Source organism: Silurus meridionalis, chromosome 2, assembly GCF_014805685.1.
Source record: "Silurus meridionalis isolate SWU-2019-XX chromosome 2, ASM1480568v1, whole genome shotgun sequence".
Taxonomy (NCBI): Eukaryota; Metazoa; Chordata; class Actinopteri; order Siluriformes; family Siluridae; genus Silurus; species Silurus meridionalis.
This window is the reverse complement of record NC_060885.1, coordinates 32361280-32379976: the sequence shown is the minus strand read 5'-3', so window position 1 is coordinate 32379976 and position 18697 is coordinate 32361280. Positions and strand designations below refer to the sequence as shown.

General features: G+C 43.6%; 1 protein-coding gene across 1 annotated transcript in view; it reads right to left on the bottom strand.

Annotated features, from left to right (window-relative positions):
* mcu (mitochondrial calcium uniporter) overlaps positions 1 to 17909 on the bottom strand; it is a 42266-nt gene extending 24357 nt beyond the window's left edge. Inside the window, exon 1 of the mRNA XM_046834779.1 lies at positions 17573 to 17909. Within this exon, the coding sequence (XP_046690735.1) occupies positions 17573 to 17827 (255 nt within the window). The 5' untranslated portion in view covers positions 17828 to 17909. The remainder of the gene's footprint in view (positions 1 to 17572) is intronic.
* Positions 17910 to 18697: the final 788 nt, after the last annotated feature.

Below are 18697 nucleotides of genomic sequence, written 5' to 3'. Positions count from 1 at the left end.
TGTTTTCAAGATCTTAGTAAATTTTAAAAGCGTTTATAAATGTGTAATAATCATTCAACTTTGTAGTTGCTCTAAACAAAATGTCATAATTGGCATGTGCGAGCTATAAAAGGCGTGCGATTGAGTTTTGCAGATTTTCCCTAGAAAGCAAAGTGTGTGAAGTCACTTCGGTGATTTTTTTACGTACATACGAGGCATCCATTAAAGCTCACAGTAATGGTGATACATGCACTCCGACTCTGATGCGTATACAAGCCCTGTACACGTGCACACATTTCCATACACGTGTGTTGAGGCAGGAGGCAGTGGAGGTAATAAAGCGGATAATATAGAACTGTGTGTGGGTGTCTAAGGCTCAGATAGCAGCCTCTAATTAGCCCGGTATCGAAGTAGTTATTGTTTGTCATGGCTTGAGGTTTGCTCAACATGCTTTCTCATGATGCTTAAACGCACTCAAAAGAGCTATGTGACACGCAAGTCTAATGAGCGCCGGCAGCAACTAATGCGCTGCAAATTTGCTGGTGTACAACCACCCTTATCTCTGTGGCCATGCTTGGGGTGTTGACCCGCTGTTTTGCGAGAGATGTACAGCTCGTAAGCTAGAAAGCGGCAAACGTGGAAGCAGAAGAATCCTGAGAGAAGCGCTGGACAATTTACGACCGTTGACTTTCATCGGCCACGTGTTGTTAAAGGGTTATTTCGATTACGATTTCCTTTTAAATCCATCTCTCCTCCCAAGAGGGACAGCCCAGTCTATTGCCACTGATTAGCTTGTCCGAGTGAATAAAGCGTCTGCTCCCTACAGATTAAAATGACAAACCAAAAGGGCACTTTTTTCCTGCTGGTTAAGCGACTGCTATTTTCCTGTCAACATGCGGCTGGAGGTCAACGTAAGGTTTAGCAACAAATGTAGCCTCAGTTTCAAACTTCAAAAGGTGCCATATGCGAGTGCACCAGAGGTGAAAAAACAGACATTTTAGACCTAAACAACATAGAACATTATTAAATATTTTAAAAATAATCGTTACATTTTCACTTTTGGATTGACCCTCAAACCTGATTCATGAGGCGGAAGTGATCAAAGCTTTGAATAGAAAGTGAATGGCTGAGACGCTAAAACAGGAAGTGAGCATGTATTTCAGCAATGCTTTGTTGCTTTGGCATTTAACGTTCGATGATGCAAAGGATCAAGAAAAGCGAGTTGTGATGTTTAAGGAAACATCTACCTTTAAGAATAAAAGACGTACTGCTTGAACCCCTTAATCGCTGCTACGGGTCACACTTTTTTTTTTTAATAATGAATGCTGTTGAAGAGATGCAAGGTGTTGATCACGTTGTGTATTTGATTGAGGGCAGTTTAGGAAGTTGTACAAACACCCACACACACACGTTTACAAAAAAAATAAAAACTGCGCGCGCACGCACACACACACACACACACACACACACACACACACACAATTAACTGCCTGAAACTTAAAAGGTCACTTTCATTTTAGTGCCATTTCCATTTTTTCCCCTTTAAAAATATTATATCAAACCATGTATGCAGCTTTTCCCTGTAAGAAGATTCAGTAGGACACTTGTTCCTGACAGAAACACACTCCTGAGCGCCAGCAGAATAAAAGTTAATAAGTGATCTGTGCTAAAAGGCTGGTAATGAGATCCCCTTTATCACAAACTTCTGAGCTAATGTGCTGCGTTGCTAAATATAGTTACAACAGAAACAAACCGCAGCCTGGGTGTGTGTGTGTGTGTGTGTGTGTGTGTGTGTGTGTGTGAGACCATGAGGCTGAGAGACTTCCCCATGACTTATCCATGCAAGGCAAACACATTTAACACAACTCTGAGGGGGCTTATATACACTGTATATAACTCAAGTCTGTACCTCGGACATGCAAGTGTGTGTGTGTGTTTTTGTGCACCAGTGTGAAAGCTGAACAATGTTTTGATTTAAGAGGTTTAATCGCAACCATAGAACAAAAAAACAAAAAACAAAAAAAAAAAACAGAACAAATTAGAGGAAGAAGATTTCTTTCACACATTGTGGTTGGGAGAATTTCATTATGAAAGCCTGGGTCCATGGGAATGTTGTTTGACTTGCTGCCCTCGGACCTCTTCCCCTTTTCATAACATGTCTCGTTTGTCTCTTCAAACTTTTAATATCCGTCTTTAGGGTTTTTTTTTGTGCTTTCCTACTGCACGAACGCATTCTATACACACGAGTACACTGAAAAGTTTCCCAAAACTGAAGGAGGAACGAGAAAAAGGAGAGAAGAGAAGACTTGATCTGATCTCTGCTGTCGTCTATGAGAAGCAGACAGGGTGGCAGTAAGGCGATGTGTGTGTATGTGTGTGTGTGTATGTGTGTGTGTGTGTATTTTTTATTTTCTTTTTAACACTGCAGACCAATTTTAGAAACGTGGACAAAAGTATTGGGGCACCGGACTTTTCCTGCTATATGTGGTTTCTACTCAAACTGTTAGGACTCACTTGGAGGTACACAATTCTATAGGATGCCTTTGGATGGAGGAGCATGACATTTTCCCTTGAATTGAACTGGGAGATTGTGCAGAAATCCAGCTCCATGACTGAATGCGAAAGCTGACTGTACCCCAGACCAGTACCTGAATTTACGAACACCCTTATAACTGAATGAATCTCCACAAAATCTAGTGGAACAACATCTCAGAAGAGTGGAGGGGAAATCAATGTGGAATGGGATGTGCAAAAAGAAGCAGGTGTCTACAAACCTTTGGCCAAATAGTGTATCTAAGGTTTCCCCGTAGCACTAACACTGTGCAGAAGTTCAGAAACGTTTGAGTGGCATTGTGGATCAAGGATGCGGTGAAGTGAGAGAGGTCTTGTGTCGGCCAGTTAATGTGTGGTGATCTATCAGTGCCAAATCAAAGCCTCTTGAACTCAGGATAAGAAACACACAAACACACTCACATACTTGAAGACTACAAAAACTAAACTTCAAAAAGATTGACACGTTTGGTGTCGGTGTCAGGGCAGAAGTTCGTCTGTCAAACGGGGAACATTGGAAGGGAGCGGGGATGAACGACAACTCTTCTCTTCTCCATTCAGAATACAAAAGCTGTAGGAGAGACACTGAGACAGAGAAGGAAGAAAGGTGTGTGACTGTATGTCACATACAGCAGTATTCCCTCTGCTCTCGGTGCAGTTTAATTAAAGAATGCCTGCTGCTCCTATCGGCCGGAATAAACCAGTGAAGCCACAGATAGACTTTATGAAAAGAAACGCATTGTAAGAGTCTCTTCATCCATCTGTTTCTGTCTGTGACCCTTTCAGGCGTGAGAGAAATCGCGAGCAGGTGTTAATTTTTGTGCGAGTCTGTGTCAAGTTAAGCGTTTCACACACACACACACACACACACACAGTACGAGTGGCCGTGTGTGTGTGTGTGTGTGTGTGTGTGTGTGTGTGTGTGTGTGTGTGTGTGTGTGTGTGTATCTGATTCCGGCTGAAATCACTAAAATTGGTGGTTTGTGTACATTTTGAACGAGGAGGCATTGGACACATATCAGGCTCATAATCAGTGTAACATGACCGAGTTCTAATGACATTACATGGTCACATGCTGAACACCTGATATTCCGTGACATCTACATCTCCTTTTTACTCCTTCACTTCTTTTCTCCATACACTCAGAATGCTAACTAGCTGCACTACCCACTGGTCTCATTACTACCACATTGAACATCGTTGCGGTGAAAAAGGTGAGTAATAAAAAAAAAACCCACCTTTTTCTCCTATTAGATACATGATTATGAAATTAGCGCAGGAATCGTTTTCAGTGAAAATATACGCTATATAGACAAAAGTTTGTGGACACCTGAGCACAAGAATATTATCCACTTTTTGAACACTTTATTTGCTGATACAATAAGCTGCAATCTTCTAGGAAGACGTTCCAATAGATTTTGTGGAGATTTGTGCTCATTCATTGACAAAGCGGTTAGTAAAGTCCCGTACTGGTGTAGGTGAGGTGAGGAGGCCTGGGGTGCAGTCAGCATTCACAGCAGGAGATCTTCCACTCCAACCCATGTAAAGCATATCTTCTTAGAGCTAGCTTTGTGCACAGGGGTATCGTCATGCTGGAACACGTTGGGACTCATATAGCTGAAAATGTCTGGTGTACCAATTGTGTATTTAACATGCTGCATTTGTAAAACAACATGAGGCATGAATGAACAAACAAACCTCTCTCTCCTTTGAGGCAGGAGGCTGAGCACACTGTAAAAAATGCTGCAGAGCAGGTTAAATATTTGTAGAGAGAACGACACGAACAATGAGAAAAGCCCGAGTCAGTTACTATGACTAACTGCACGGAGCGCGGAGCTGTTTGCTTTAGATTGAGTAATGTGGCGTAGGGAGGAGAGGATTTCCGCCAACAAAAACACGGGTTTGGTTGGGTGCCACCAACGAGCACAGATGATAGATCAATCAGTCACGGGCATTAATGACAAGGAGCGTAATCAGAGATTAATCATTAGCTACAAACGTCCCAGAGATCATGTAGCAGTGATAATAAGAGGAATAAATCCCAGCGCTAACGTCATCACAAAATTTGTGAAATAAGCCTAAAATGCTGTTAAAATGCCGACGTTATTGGACGCCTTCTAGGGGGTCTTTGAGGGGGCAAATTGCATCTTACTGGTTGAAAAAAAAGCGTGATGTGAGGCCTACAATCTGATTGAATAGAAACCTTAGCATAAACAGACACCACTGGAAGCAGCGCCACAGAGAGAAACGCTATAGGATGAAGAGAATAGACTATTGGGAATTATTTAACACATTCAAAAAAAATATTAAAACTGTCCGTGATGATCTGCGTGCATTGAAACTGAGCATTTTGTTTTGGTGTAATTAGAAGTAAGTGAGTAACTGTAGTTGACCGGTGCATTGGTACAAACTACATGGGTAATTACGGCGCAATTTGAGAGAGAAATGTCTTCGCACGGAGTCGGCTTCGCAACGAGGCAGGCGCAGGGACTTCCTCTGTGTCACGGTGTTTCCACAGCAACTCCATGGCGACTGAGAGGAGGCGTGAGGTCAGAGATGTACTGTAAAAGCTTTCTTTTCGCACACACCTTGGATAGAAGACAAGCTGGCCTCTCTGGTCTCTTTTTTCCACTCTCTCACACACATGATTTCTAAGTGCTGGAAAATTTCAGCCTCACTCAATTAGCTTGCTGTGAATTGCTTTCAGGGCCTGAAAATCTTCTTCTCAGACTCTTGTTTACTCGTGCTTTTAAAGCTCGTCCCTCCTGTCCCCCCCTCCCCTCGTCCTCTCTCAGCAGGGAGAGGGAAATCCCTCGGGACTGCCTGATGAAAGGGAGTTTGAGATGCTGATCCGCTGTACGCGTTTACCTCTCATTTCTCTCGCGCCGTCTCTCCAGCTCTCAGTGTCCCTTCAGTTTGTGGTGTAACGAAACAAGTCGTCGTGAATGCGCCGTTACTCTGAGCCTCGGAAATGTTTGCGCAAAAATTGTTATTTTCTTCGTGACAATTAAGGGGTTCTTTACCTAGCAACTGCAGTAAAAGTAGATAAACACTGCCCAGCCACCGCATGCCAACATCAACCCTCACATCTACACTCCGTTATTTACAGTTAAACGCTTTGAGACACCAGACCTAGCACCAGGTTTCTGGAGTTTGATTGATGTCTACAGCTGAAACCACAGAACTACAGCAGTCCATTCCAGGACATTGGGTATGCAGGGTTCTAACCAGGGGTACAGACTGCCAGGATTCTGTTTTAATTAAGATGTGAACACTAAAGAGAGTTTGTTTTCTTCCAATTCTAATTCTATTCAAGGCCTAATCTTTTCTATATAACTTAAATACAAGATGTTTGAGCAGCAGCTTCACCCCCCCCTGTTTAAAGAAAACAATATCACCTCCATGCTCGAGCATCCTGGAGTCTAAACCCCTTCATACTCAAGCATCCTGGAGTCTTAAACTGGAGTCTAAACCCTCCATACTCAAGCATCCTGAAGTCTTAAACTGGAGTCTAAACCCTCCATACTCAAGCATCCTGGAGTCTTAAACTGGAGTCTAAACCCTCCATACTCAAGCATCCTGAAGTCTTAAACTGGAGTCTAAACCCTCCATACTCAAGCATCCTGGAGTCTTAAACTGGAGTCTAAACCCTTTATACTCGAGCATCCTGAAGTCTTAAACTGGAGTCTAAACCCTCCATACTCGAGCATCCTGAAGTCTTAAACTGGAGTCTAAACCCTCCATACTCAGGCATCCTGGAGTCTTAAACTGGAGTCTAAACCCTCCATACTCAAGCATCCTGGAGTCTTAAACTGGAGTCTAAACCCTCCCTACTCAGGCATCCTGGAGTCTTAAACTGGAGTCTAATACCCTTTATACTCGAGCATCCTGAAGTCTTAAATTGGAGTCTAAACCCTCCATACTCGAGCATCCTGGAGTCTTAAACTGGAGTCTAAACCCTCCATACTCAAGCATCCTGGAGTCTTAAACTGGAGTCTAAACCCTCCCTACTCAGGCATCCTGGAGTCTTGCACTCGAGTCTAAACCCTCCATACTCAGGCATCCTAGCGTCTTAAACTGGAGTCTAAACCCTCCATACTCAGGCATCCTGGAGTCAAGTTTTTAGTTTGAGCTTTTTCGAAGAGATCGATACGGCATGTTGAAAAAACAAAAAAATGAAGAGCCGCTAAACAAAAAGTGTGTCGCTATGAGCCGTTTTCTACAACACAGCGTTAAAATGCGTACGGGAAACAGATCATAAATTTTTTGTACATTTATCATATCCGGTTGCCTGCCATATTCGGAGCAGGTCCGCAAAAAAATGTGCCATGCTGAAAATCTATTGTGAGAGAGGTTTAAGGATGTTCTTGTGTGGTGGAGAAAGTCAGCATCAAGGTTTAAAATCAGAGCTGGTTAGAGGACACAGTCACGTGACCAGTCTTCAGAGTCCTTCCGAGGGGCGGGGGGGCAGAACACTATTGGCAGAATACTACTGTGAAGGTTCACCTCCAGATCTTTACTCTGGAGCGTGAATTCATTATTGGAACATGGGATAGTAAGAAGAACTCGGAACATAGAATTACTGTTATAAAATGCCAGTTTTTCCACCAGAAATCCACCAGCATTTCTGATGTACACGTGACAGTCCAAGATTTATTTTCGCAATAAATCGGACTCTTACTTTGGCATGCCTGGGGACATTTATGGGCATTGCTGGTCTATTTTCAGATTTCCTACATTATCCACAATGCCATTCGAGTCATTAAATATAATGGTGTTCCCAAGATGAGATTTCCTGTATGCTGTGTATCATGGGATCTCCTGGATAAGCTCAAACTCCCACTGCAATAAGATCAGTGACATTCGAACCAGCTGGGGGACACAGTGTGTGGGAGTGAAAGGTCTGTGCGAGTGTATGCGTGTGTGTACGTGCATGACGCTGAACTTGTATCACCCTGACAGCTCGAAGAAAGCGGCAGGCAGCATACTTCCTGTTCAGCTGACATTCTGACAGATCAGTGCAGTGCAAACATCTCTCATCTAGTAGCCTCCTTCCACCATAAGACCCACCCAAAGCGTTGCTTATAAACCCTGAAACTGCCCAGACAAAAACGAAAAAAAAAAACAATGAGTGCCTCAGATACCACATGCCCCGCCCCTAAAACAGCCACTCCTACACGTACACACGCAATCCGATTTTGTGCTGGTTGTTTTTTACTGCAGTGTCGATCGCTAAGAGCTGAGAGGGTGGACGGAACAGAGGGTGTGAAGGCTGCAGCACGCCATGTATGTACTGAAGTGAAACCTGATCCTGGTAGTAATTACAGAAACGGAAAGCCGTGGTGAGGAATGAGGAAGGCAGCGCGTGTTCGCAGCTTTGAAAGCCAAGCCGCAACCCAGAGCACCGACGACTCGGTCACCGGCAGGAGCAAACGTTTGATGTAACTTCCAGGTCTTGTCTTTATGGGCTGCCATTTCACCATTTATTCCACAAGTTTCACTTCCTACACATGACAATCCCACACTCAAATTACAGTAGTTTCTCATCAAGGATTGGCAGCAGGCTCACTTTGCTGAATTGAAAACATTAAAGGGGGGGTGGTGTCTGTACGACTAAAACAATCACATCATTCAGCTAACTGTTTAGAGGAAGGGGGGGGGACCCTGGTGAACTTGGTGGAGGTTCAGGAAGTTATGTAGAGACGTGGATTTCGGCGAGGGTTGACCACCAGGGTTTGTTTAAGTGTTTGGTAGAAGGCATGGTTTTGCTTCTATATATGATCAGTACTCAACACCTACAAATAGGAATTATATATAATAGGAAAAAATATTATATAATAGGAAAAAAATGTTTGTGGACAACAGAGCACAAGATTGGTGTGTATATTTTAAACAGTCTGGTTCAACATTTATTCCTTATTTGCTTTTATAATAAACTCCACTCTTCTGGGAAAATGTTCCATTAGATTTTGGAGTGTGCTTGTGAAGATTTGTGTGGAGATTCAATCAGCTACAAGGGTGATAGCAGGGTATTGATGTAGGTGAGGTGAGGAGACCTGGGGGTGCGATTACTTTTATTTTGTACACGTTCACATCGTATTATGCAAAATATACTTTAAAGTAAAACTTGTGGGGAATTTTGCACACTTGATTGGATGTAAGTGAAAAAAAGAAATGAACATCTGGCAGTCAACGCGTTTTCGCTTTCGCTCGGGATTCGCGTTAACCAGCCACAGGCCTGGTCTTTAAATCCTGAGATTTTCGAGCATTTGTACAGTTCTAATAAACCGTCCCTGCTTCCCTGATTTCTGGGTCTGTTATCAGTTACACCCCCCACAGGAGAACTTTGTCCATCACACTTCCTCCCTTTCCCTTTGAATTATTACTTAATATTTATTTTCTGTGCCTCAAACAGATTCCCACAGCAGTCTTGAATTATATACACACACACACACACACACACACACACACACACACACACACACACACACACACACACACACACACACACAAACACAAATCCATCCCTCAGGGCAGATTTGAGCCAAGCTGTAAAGCCGGGTTGGCCTTTCTTTGGCAAAGGAACGCAAGGTGAGCGACTGATTGCGCTAATCAAGTCCCTGTCGATGCAGATCGAGCCAATTAACGCTCCGTTACACCGATGTCATGTGTAGATGAGTCTGAATAACAGCGAGGGCTAATCTGAGGTTGATCCCTTTGACGCTCAGCTTCGATCAAACTCTAGTCTACGCAGGAGCCGTCCGTTTTTGACAACAAGGGTCTACAGGTTTTTTCAAGAAGGTTGAGTATTTGTATCAGACATATCAAATAAAATATTCAAACGCATGTAAACAGTTATAGCAAATAGAATTAAGTGTAAATAAATTTGATACATTTCTACTAACAAAAAACGAATTCATTGTATAAGCTGGCATCATTTTAAGGCATTTTTGGATTCAGATGAATTTGGGAAGTGGAAGCTCAGTGGTTTAAGCATCGGAAGGTCAGGAGGTCAAATCCCAGCGCATCATAATTCCTCTGCTGGGCTCTTGAGCAAGGGCCTTTAACTCTCAATTGTAAGTTGCTCTCAATGAAATCATTACAATTAAAGGGACAAGTCTGCTCATGCTGGATTGTGTATTCGTGTAAGTGCCCCTGCCCCTGCCCCTGCCCCTGCCCCTGCGCTGCTTCATTGTTTGAGCTTTGCTACAAAACCTTGGCAGCCGTTCTGCCTGACGATAGTGAAGCAAAATGTCCTACTAACAATAACAAAGAATCACAATAGTCAGGCCAATTACCTAAAAAAAAAAAAATTCTTGGCACATGCTCAGGTGTTCCGTTTTAACATCCATTACTCGTGTGCACAGGACGTCGTTAGGCCAATGGTACGGAAAATGCGTCGTCACGGTTGCAACAGAGCGTCCTAAACCTCAGAGAGAAAGCGTGCAGCAGGTAACACACGCCTAACCGGTGAAAAAGAACCCTCTTTTTCTCCCCAGTACCACTTCACTACTGGTGGACGATGTGCAAGTAGTTCTATTGATTTCCCGCTGGCAATCGAGGCTTTAAGTGTGTAGGAGAGAATTCTCTCTCTCTTCCTGATTCTCTTCTCTGCAGCTCCGTAAGGGGGGAGTGAATGCCTGGCTAAGCAGGGCAAATGGAACGAGACAGGCTGGCTGCGTCCTTGGGACTTTTAGGTCACCCACACACACACACACACGTGGCGAAACCGAGCGGGACGCTACACCACATCCTTGTAAGATATTTGCAGGTGGCGAGGCTTGTAAGAAGCATTGTTATGCAGGTATCCATAGAGTCGGCTTTCTCTCATGTAGTTGTACTGGCAACTAATTCCAACACAATCACAGACATCAGGACGTAGACTAGACGCTGATTCAGACTGCTCTGGGCTTACACACAGGATGGTTAGGGAAAATATGGACAAAAGTATCGAGACACCTGACTGTGTAATTCTTCCCCAAACTAGACAAATGATTATCGTCTTCAAACAGCAATAAATGGTTGAAAGGAAACCACGGATCTTCTAACACATTCATTCACACCTAACATAACCAACCAAGCTACCAGCATGTTCCAAGAGGAGATTAGACATTAGATTAGAGATGGACATTAACACGGAGAGAACATTTAAAAGTGCACCCGAGCTCAGGATCGATATGACTGCCATGCTTGAGAGAAATGGATGTTTTTAATGCTTTTACGGTTTAGTGAAGCAGAATATTAGCGTGTTGATCAACAGCAAAGCCACGATTTCCTCATGCTCCGGTTCTGCTTCTTGCTTCCCTCTCTGGCAGTCATGTACACTATATACACTATATGGACAAAAAGCCAGCGATCTGTGGTTCTTCCCCAAACTGACATCACAACATAATTGCATATCAGTGTCATCAAATATTCCCTTTAACTAAACACACATGAAGATGTGCTTGACATGAGCTGGAGTGAAAGATCTCCTTCCATAGAGCTCCAAACCTCCTCAACACCTTTGGTATGGATTTTTTCACACTGATTGCAGCCCAGGCCTCCTCACCTCACCTCAGTACTCCACCTGATCAGTACGAACACACTGGGGACCTGAAGGAGCACAAAATCTAGTCTTCCCAGAAGAAAGTGGATCTTATTTGAACATCAAATTGGGACTAAATGTGGGATTAGATGTTCAAAAATCACATAATACTCTTACTAGATTTTTTCAATATATACTGTATATGTTAAGCATCTTGTTTGTACTCTGTTTATATGCTGGACATAATAAATCACAAATCTTCAAGCACCCTTTAGACACAATAGGAGAGGGTTTTGAGTGTTTTATTTCAGTTGCCATGCACTTATCTGCTTACTTTCCAAGCGCAGGAGCTGCGTGCTGGAACTTTGAAGGCGTTGCCAATTACTGTGTGAAAGCACATGGAACACGACTGCTAATCCTGTTGTAGGTACATAAGCAATATCGCATGTGTGTGTGAGAGAGAGTGTAAGATTACACACGTATATTCTTTTCATTGATGTGAAGAAAGACATTTTGGTTTGAATCTCTTGAACGCCACATCGGTTCATCGCTATTAAATCCTCCATACAGGTGAATAAAAAGATGACCCCAATTTGATTACAATAAAGAGCTAAGCGAGTTCAAATCTGATCAAATCGATTCATTTTCTATGGCAAGTACTATCCGTACCTCTGCTGTAAGGATAGTACTCCATACACAAGGACGAGAAAAGAAACCATCGATCTGCGGCGTGTCGGAGAGGCATGATCGCACCGCCGAACACACACCGTCTCCGGACAGGGGGGCAAACAGACCTACGAATACGCATGCAATCATGCAAACACACTCACCCACACACTCAATCAGCAAGCCACAATTCCCATCTGCTATCATCTCAAACATATCTCACAGTAGAGCTAGGTAACCTTCCTGTACCGAGCCTGGATCAGCAAAGCCGAATTCGGCTCTTCGGCCGATAAAGGAGATCGGTTGTTCTCTCATCGGCGCAATAATCCGTCGCATTAGCATCATGAGATGAGAGAGGTAACCAGGAGTGCGTTTCGATAGATCCATCAATGCTTCGAATCCAGTTTGCTGGGAAACGTTAGCAGTGAAGAGCTGCGGCGAAAGGCGGAGGGCCCTGAGCAATGAGCTTTCACTTTGACCATCATGACCTCCACCTGTTCTGACCTCCTACAGTGGCCTGTTCTGCTCTGCGCTCTTAAGTGTTACACATTAGCGAGAGAAAAATGACAATTTAAATAATTTCAAGGGGGAAAAAATTGTCCAGTTTTTTTAATCCAATCTGGAGCACAGGGTCTAAGGGAAGAAATACACCAATAGATCAGAGATCATCTTTGTGGAGGAGTTAAAGGTGTAGCAGGGAAACGATTCATCTAGTGGAACTCACTTATATGCACAATACATGCAAAGGTTTGTGGACTCCAGACCACACATTCATATGTGCTTTGTGAACGCTGCATTGCTGTTAAAATTCCCTGCACTCTTCTTTAACTTGGTTAAGGCGATTTGTGATTACAGCATTAGTGTGATCAAGTGGTGTTTGATGAGGTCTGGGGTGCAATCCGACTTTCTATTTATCCCAAAAGTTTTGAGCCCGATACAGCAAACAAAAGCCTAATCAAAGGCTTGCAAATTTGTCGAGACGAGTTATTTCTATAGCGCTTTTCACAATGGACATTGCTTTGAAGCAGCATTAAGATTTAAGGTGAATGATGTGTATTTATCCCTGATGAGCAGCCTGGGCAACTGTGGCAAGGAAAAACTATCTTGGATGTTGAGGAAGGAACCTTGAGAGGACTCAAAAAGGAATCCATCCTTATTTGGAATAGATATATAGGTGTGATGGTCAGATTACCTCTACTCAGTACAGGTAATCAGAAAACTGAATGATGAACCACTGGTAGCACATCCCCTCTCGAACACAACCCTTCATCCAAAATCATAAACAGAATTCAAACACAGAGCAACTTGTGTCAGACGGCTAATTAATCAATGGCTCTGGGACGTTTTTGGCACGAGAACTCCCTATCGAATGAAGACGAGGTCCCGGACCTTTTACGCGTTTCGAAACTGTAATGCCGAAAGCTTCAATAACTCACCGGGTCTTATTAGCATGCGAACTGAAGGTCATGGACGAATGGTCGTTTTAATAACCTAAGTAATTCTGGTGGAAAGAAATCGTGAAGCTTGCGAATCTTCTAAACCCCGGTGAGAACGAGGAGTGGTATTTCGAGCACTTTCCTCGAGTCTGTTTCCTTATTTAATATTTCTCGAGTCCAGACGGCTCTCATCCTCGCCTTCGACTAAATGTGGAACAAAAGGATGCAGAACACAATGTTTCTCTGAACAGCTTGAAATTAAATAACCCTCATGAAAATACCCAGTGCATAGATCCTAAACCATCACACTGTTCGATTCTGATTGATCAAAAAATATAGGTTTATATTATTACACTTTTTCTAATATACTACTGTTTCCATAGTAACGGTTCATTCAGAGGTTGAGCAATAGAAGAAGCTGCACAAAATAAAAGTCTAACAGATTTCTACTGAACAAAAAGTTTGAAATACCTTTCCCTTAATATGAATGAATGTATGCGTGTGGGTGTGTGTGGGCTGCAGTGCGAAAGACTGGCAGTCAGAACGTGTCCCTTCGTAGCCCCCAGTGCTCCAATCGTCCGATTCCCAAGTCCTTAAAGTCCAAGCTGTAGCATTTTCTACCAAACGTGCCCCAATCAGTATTAGACTTTGATCTTGTGCAGCTTCTTCTACAGCCGACCCTCTGAATGACTTGATTTTACTACCCAGATTGATCGGATCGACCGTATCAGTGTTCTCCTCTGTCCAAATTAAACCTAAACTGCTGCTTAGTCGTCAGCTGATCATTTCGCCCCCTGATACACATCTACGAATTCATATGCAGATCTCACCTTGAGTTGGTGGGGGAACAATTTTTTACATTTATCCCCAAGATATTAAACCTCTCATAGAAACAAAGAGCCACTCAAAAAGTCCAAAAATATGACCTGATAGCAAAATCGCACGTCCTGCAGTCATTTCATTGCTGTCAAAGCAGAGTTTCATCGCTTGAGGAGACGTGGAAAAATAAATCTTTATAAAATCATCCAACTCGAACAAGGCAGTAGAAAGAACTCTAAGTGGTTAGATAAGATTGTTTGAGTTGAGTAAGTAGAGATGCCTCCCTGTGCTGGACATCATTTATTTTCATCATCTCAGAGCCACGCATTTTTTTGGGTCTGGTTGCTGCTGATAAATGTGTTCTTTACCCTGATCGGATTTGATAGACTAATCTTTATAAAAGGACGGGTCAATGATTTTTAAGCATCAACTATTGACTTTTTTTTTTCCCGCGCTCAGCTAAATGTTGCACTGAACGTTCGGAAGTGAAATTTCCTTAGACCACTGTTATTTCCAGCGTGGTGCTTATAGATGGTGAAAATTAGGAGCCCTGAGTAAAATAATAATAGGAATAATAGGAATAATAAAAGCCTTTAAAAGTCAGGCAAGTCAAACCGCCAATAAAAGAGTACCCTGTGAGCTGATTTCAAAGTCCAGGATAATAAAGCTATGTTCAGAGTGTGGGTACAAGCAGGTAGTTACAGGATGATAATAAAATGTTTAGTCAAGCAGTGGAGTAGGCTCGAGGGGCAATTTAAATAAGTACATTTTTGTGTGCCTGTTCATTCATGCAATTATCCAAATCAGCCAATCGTGTGGCAGGAGCATCCGGCATTCCTGATCCAGAGCGACTTATAATTTATCACATTAAAACAGATGAGAAACTTTGGGATTGAGGGCCTTCTTTAGGGGCCCAAGAATAGCAGCTTGATGTGGCCAGGATTTAAACTCACAACCTTCGGAGGCAAAGACCAATCACTTAACCACTCAGTTAACACTTCCATTACAAACATTAAAATTAGCAAGAATAGGAACGATTATGGATCTCTGTGGTTGTTGGCACCAGATGGGCTGCTTTGAGTATTTTGAAAAGCTCCAGTCTATAAAATATATCCAAACAAACATACAGTAAGTGGCTGAAAGCATCTGTGCAGCTTGTTCATTAGGAAGTATAAGAAAAAAATGGTTCAGAATGAGTGGTAGAATGAACTAGACTGAATAACTACTCTATACATCTGTGGTGAGCAGAAAAGCAAGCACAGCACGGGCAAATGTCAAGCAGGAACAGTCGATGGCCACACTGGGTTCCAATCCGGTCAGGATTCTGAGGCTAAAAGTAAACCTGTAAAAAGATTCAACCAAATATTGGTGATTATAAAGTTTATAATCTCTCCATTGATTCATCACCAACAAATGCAGCCTTTCAGCCAAAACAAAAAAAAACAAAGCACAATGAACGCTACAGAAAATCGATGAAGCAGCAGCTCTTGGTTTGCAGGTCCCACTATAATGAACCACTTCAGTAGGACAGCGTGACATCCTCAGTGGTGTTCTTTGACTGTTTAGAGCTGCCACTTTCTTTCCGTGCTGATGCGATCGCCGCAGTGCCTCGCTCGATCGGAGCAGCAGGGGTTAATGAACTTATTCTAATCCTGATCGGATTATATGTGCCATAAGGTTGACAGGGATCAGCGAGCATGTCTTGCTCCTTCGCACCCGTTCGCAGAAAACCGACGGCGCTTTGATATAATAGATAGCCCTGTGCTGCGTCCACACCCACATCGTGATTTATGGCAGGTGGCTTTTCTAAGTGGTCGTTTTTTGGGTTTGTTTCCCCTCAAACGGGGGCACCTTTACAGATCAGTTGCATAAATACAAAGCCAGAGCAGGTTAAGTGTCTGTCTCGGAGGTCTAATATGAGTGTCAAGAACAGGATCAGAGCCCTAAGTACAGCTTATAGATCTGGGAGAATAGGAGTTCTGTGTCATATTTCCCCATGGTGCTACTGCGGATGAAGATGTGTGAATTAAAGTCCTGACTCTGTACCTTCTGGATTGGATTAGGCCACCTGAGAGCAAAAGCACAAACTGCTCGACTGGCTGTTATAAGCTCTGTAAACAGACAGGTGAATACTACGCAGGCACTGCTGTGGACGCCGATCACGTTTGTACAGACGGAGAAAAGCCGAGCTCGGCTGTCTGTACGCGGTCGTCTGCTTCCAGGCTCCTGTTCGGCTTTGCGTCAGCTCCCCTTATGAGAAACCCCTGCATAGGCAGACAAGGGCCAAAAATACCACGTGTGTGACGTGAAATAAGAGCGCCGATATGCTGAGCTACAGATGGATCCTCTGTCGATCTGGGGTTCGTTCCAAGTAGTAGAGAGAAAGGGGGGGAAACGAGTTATGTAGTCAGCACATGCAGCAAAGATACTAATGATTTGGCAGGAAAAGATAAGCACAATTAACACAAACCAGGCAGGGTTGGTTATTCCCTTACGTTTATAATGGAGCACAAAAACAGCCACTCCAAACGGGGAAATACCCTGGAAGGTGTTGAGGGAAACCCGGAACGCAAAGTCTATCTTGTGTCCGTTATGTAGGAGATTAAATACACGTCGTACAGAAGGAGGAGGAGGAAAAAAAGGGGGCGGCGTAGTGAGTGTGTACGAGAAAGAGAGAGGAAAGAATTGCTCAAGGGTCATCGAAGAGTTCTGCAGCACCACCACCATTCACACTCTCTCTCACACACACACACACACAATCACTGCAGAGGCTCAGGAAACACTCGGCTTGCCTTACCAGATTCACAGTTTCAACAAAAGCACTGCTAGATCATAGGGGAAGGTTCTGAATACCATGTGTCCACACAAGGAAGGACTTATTTCCCTGGTCCTCATAAGGAAACCTGAACGTGTAGTGGCTGTAGGATTTAATTTGAAAAAACAAAATGATTTTGGTTTATGTATTAATCAAGGTTAATGTTGGTTACTGTAAACATATTAATTTAATATAATTTTAAGGGTATGCACAATCAATCCTTTTAAAAGGCGAGGTCCTCACAAACATTGTTTTACGTGTGTGGGCGTGTGTATTTCTATATTATACGTGTGTGTGTGTTGTATGTGTTCACGCGTGTGCGTGAACGCGCGCGTTTGAATGCGCGTGCTCGCGTCGCCCTCCTTTCATTCACCAAATAAAAGTTGCGAGGGCTCGGACTCTGTTGCGTTTTTCCTCAAGGTTATCCCGGAAAACAAGCTTCCACTTCCTACAGCGATTAACCGAACACGGAAACGGGATTCGACCACGTCCAGCATTTGCGTTGGCTGGATGGGGAGGGGGGGTGTAAAGGGGAGAAAAAAACCCGAGCTGAAGAGCAAAATATTGCAGTGTCACAACGGAATAATCCTTACAACCTGCTTACAACCAACACAAAACAAACAACAACAGTCAAACAAACACCGGTACACACTAAGACACAAGTAGTCAGCTCGCTACTTCCTCATCCCCAGGACGGTACCGGACCAGAAGAATCCACCCTTCATGTATCATATCCCTTCCCCTATCCCGCGCTCCTTTCGGTCTTTTCGTCCTCCTTACCGTTCCTGGGTGCTGGTGCTGCCCGTGTGAGGAGACACCGAGCGCGGGGAACGGAGAAGCCACGGCGACGCTGCTCCGGGACAGCAGGAGTCTGCACACTTTCGCGGCCATGTCTGGAGGAGAAACCGTGGAGCCGGACGGCAGCTGCTGCGGGCTGAACTGAGGAAGAGCGTCGAGGGAAGGGAAGGAGGGGGGAACGGGGCGTACTGCTTGGGCTGGGCTGCTACACATACACACACACACGCGCGCACACATACACACGCGGGCACGCGCTCAGATCATTTCAATACAAGAAGCGCTGAACAGAACTGCAGCTTTCCTCCCTCTAATAAAATGGACTTTCGTAACAGAGTTACCATGACAACCCAAACGGTTATTCATTTTTTTTAAATATATATTTCCCACCTTTGAAATATAGAAACTTGCGATTTGATTGACCAGGACGGTTACCTGCCGGCCTCATTCCCTTCACCCCTGTCCAATGAGAAGCAAGACCATGCTTCGAATGGGCGGTGCTTACGCGGCCCGCGCAGCCAATCAGGGCCCGCGGGATTCCAGCGCTCAAAGGGGGAGGTCCTTCAAGCAATTGGAAAGCACTTATTGCATGGATGAGCTTTATCCTTATTAGCTGGTCATTCACAGTGTCCATTTATGAATCATGAATCGTACCTGAGGCATTTTTAAAACAGGATCAGAGGTGGTCTGTGCATGTCACACCTAGGCCTTCAGTGGTGTTCCACCGGAGACAATCCTATCCTTAGTGCCATCATTATGACACCATCAATATTAGAGAAACGCAGTATAGGAGAGAGCTGCATCACAGACAGAAATTTCATACAGCGAGCAGGAATGTCATTAGCAACAAAACCCAATGAACACAATTTCACAAGTCTGCTTTTACTGCAGCCAATGCAGCACCTCCCACATGTATCATCTCTAGCACAGGCGTCAATATTAACCTCATAAAATGATCCAGGGTTTTCCCTGGATTTTTATCCGTGCATTGCGGTTTTCCCAGGGATTTAAAATGCAGGCAAATTGTGTGTTTTTGTGCAAATTCTACTGAAAAGAAAACGTGAAAAGTATAAATGGATCATGAAAAAATTTAACACTCAACTTTTGAAC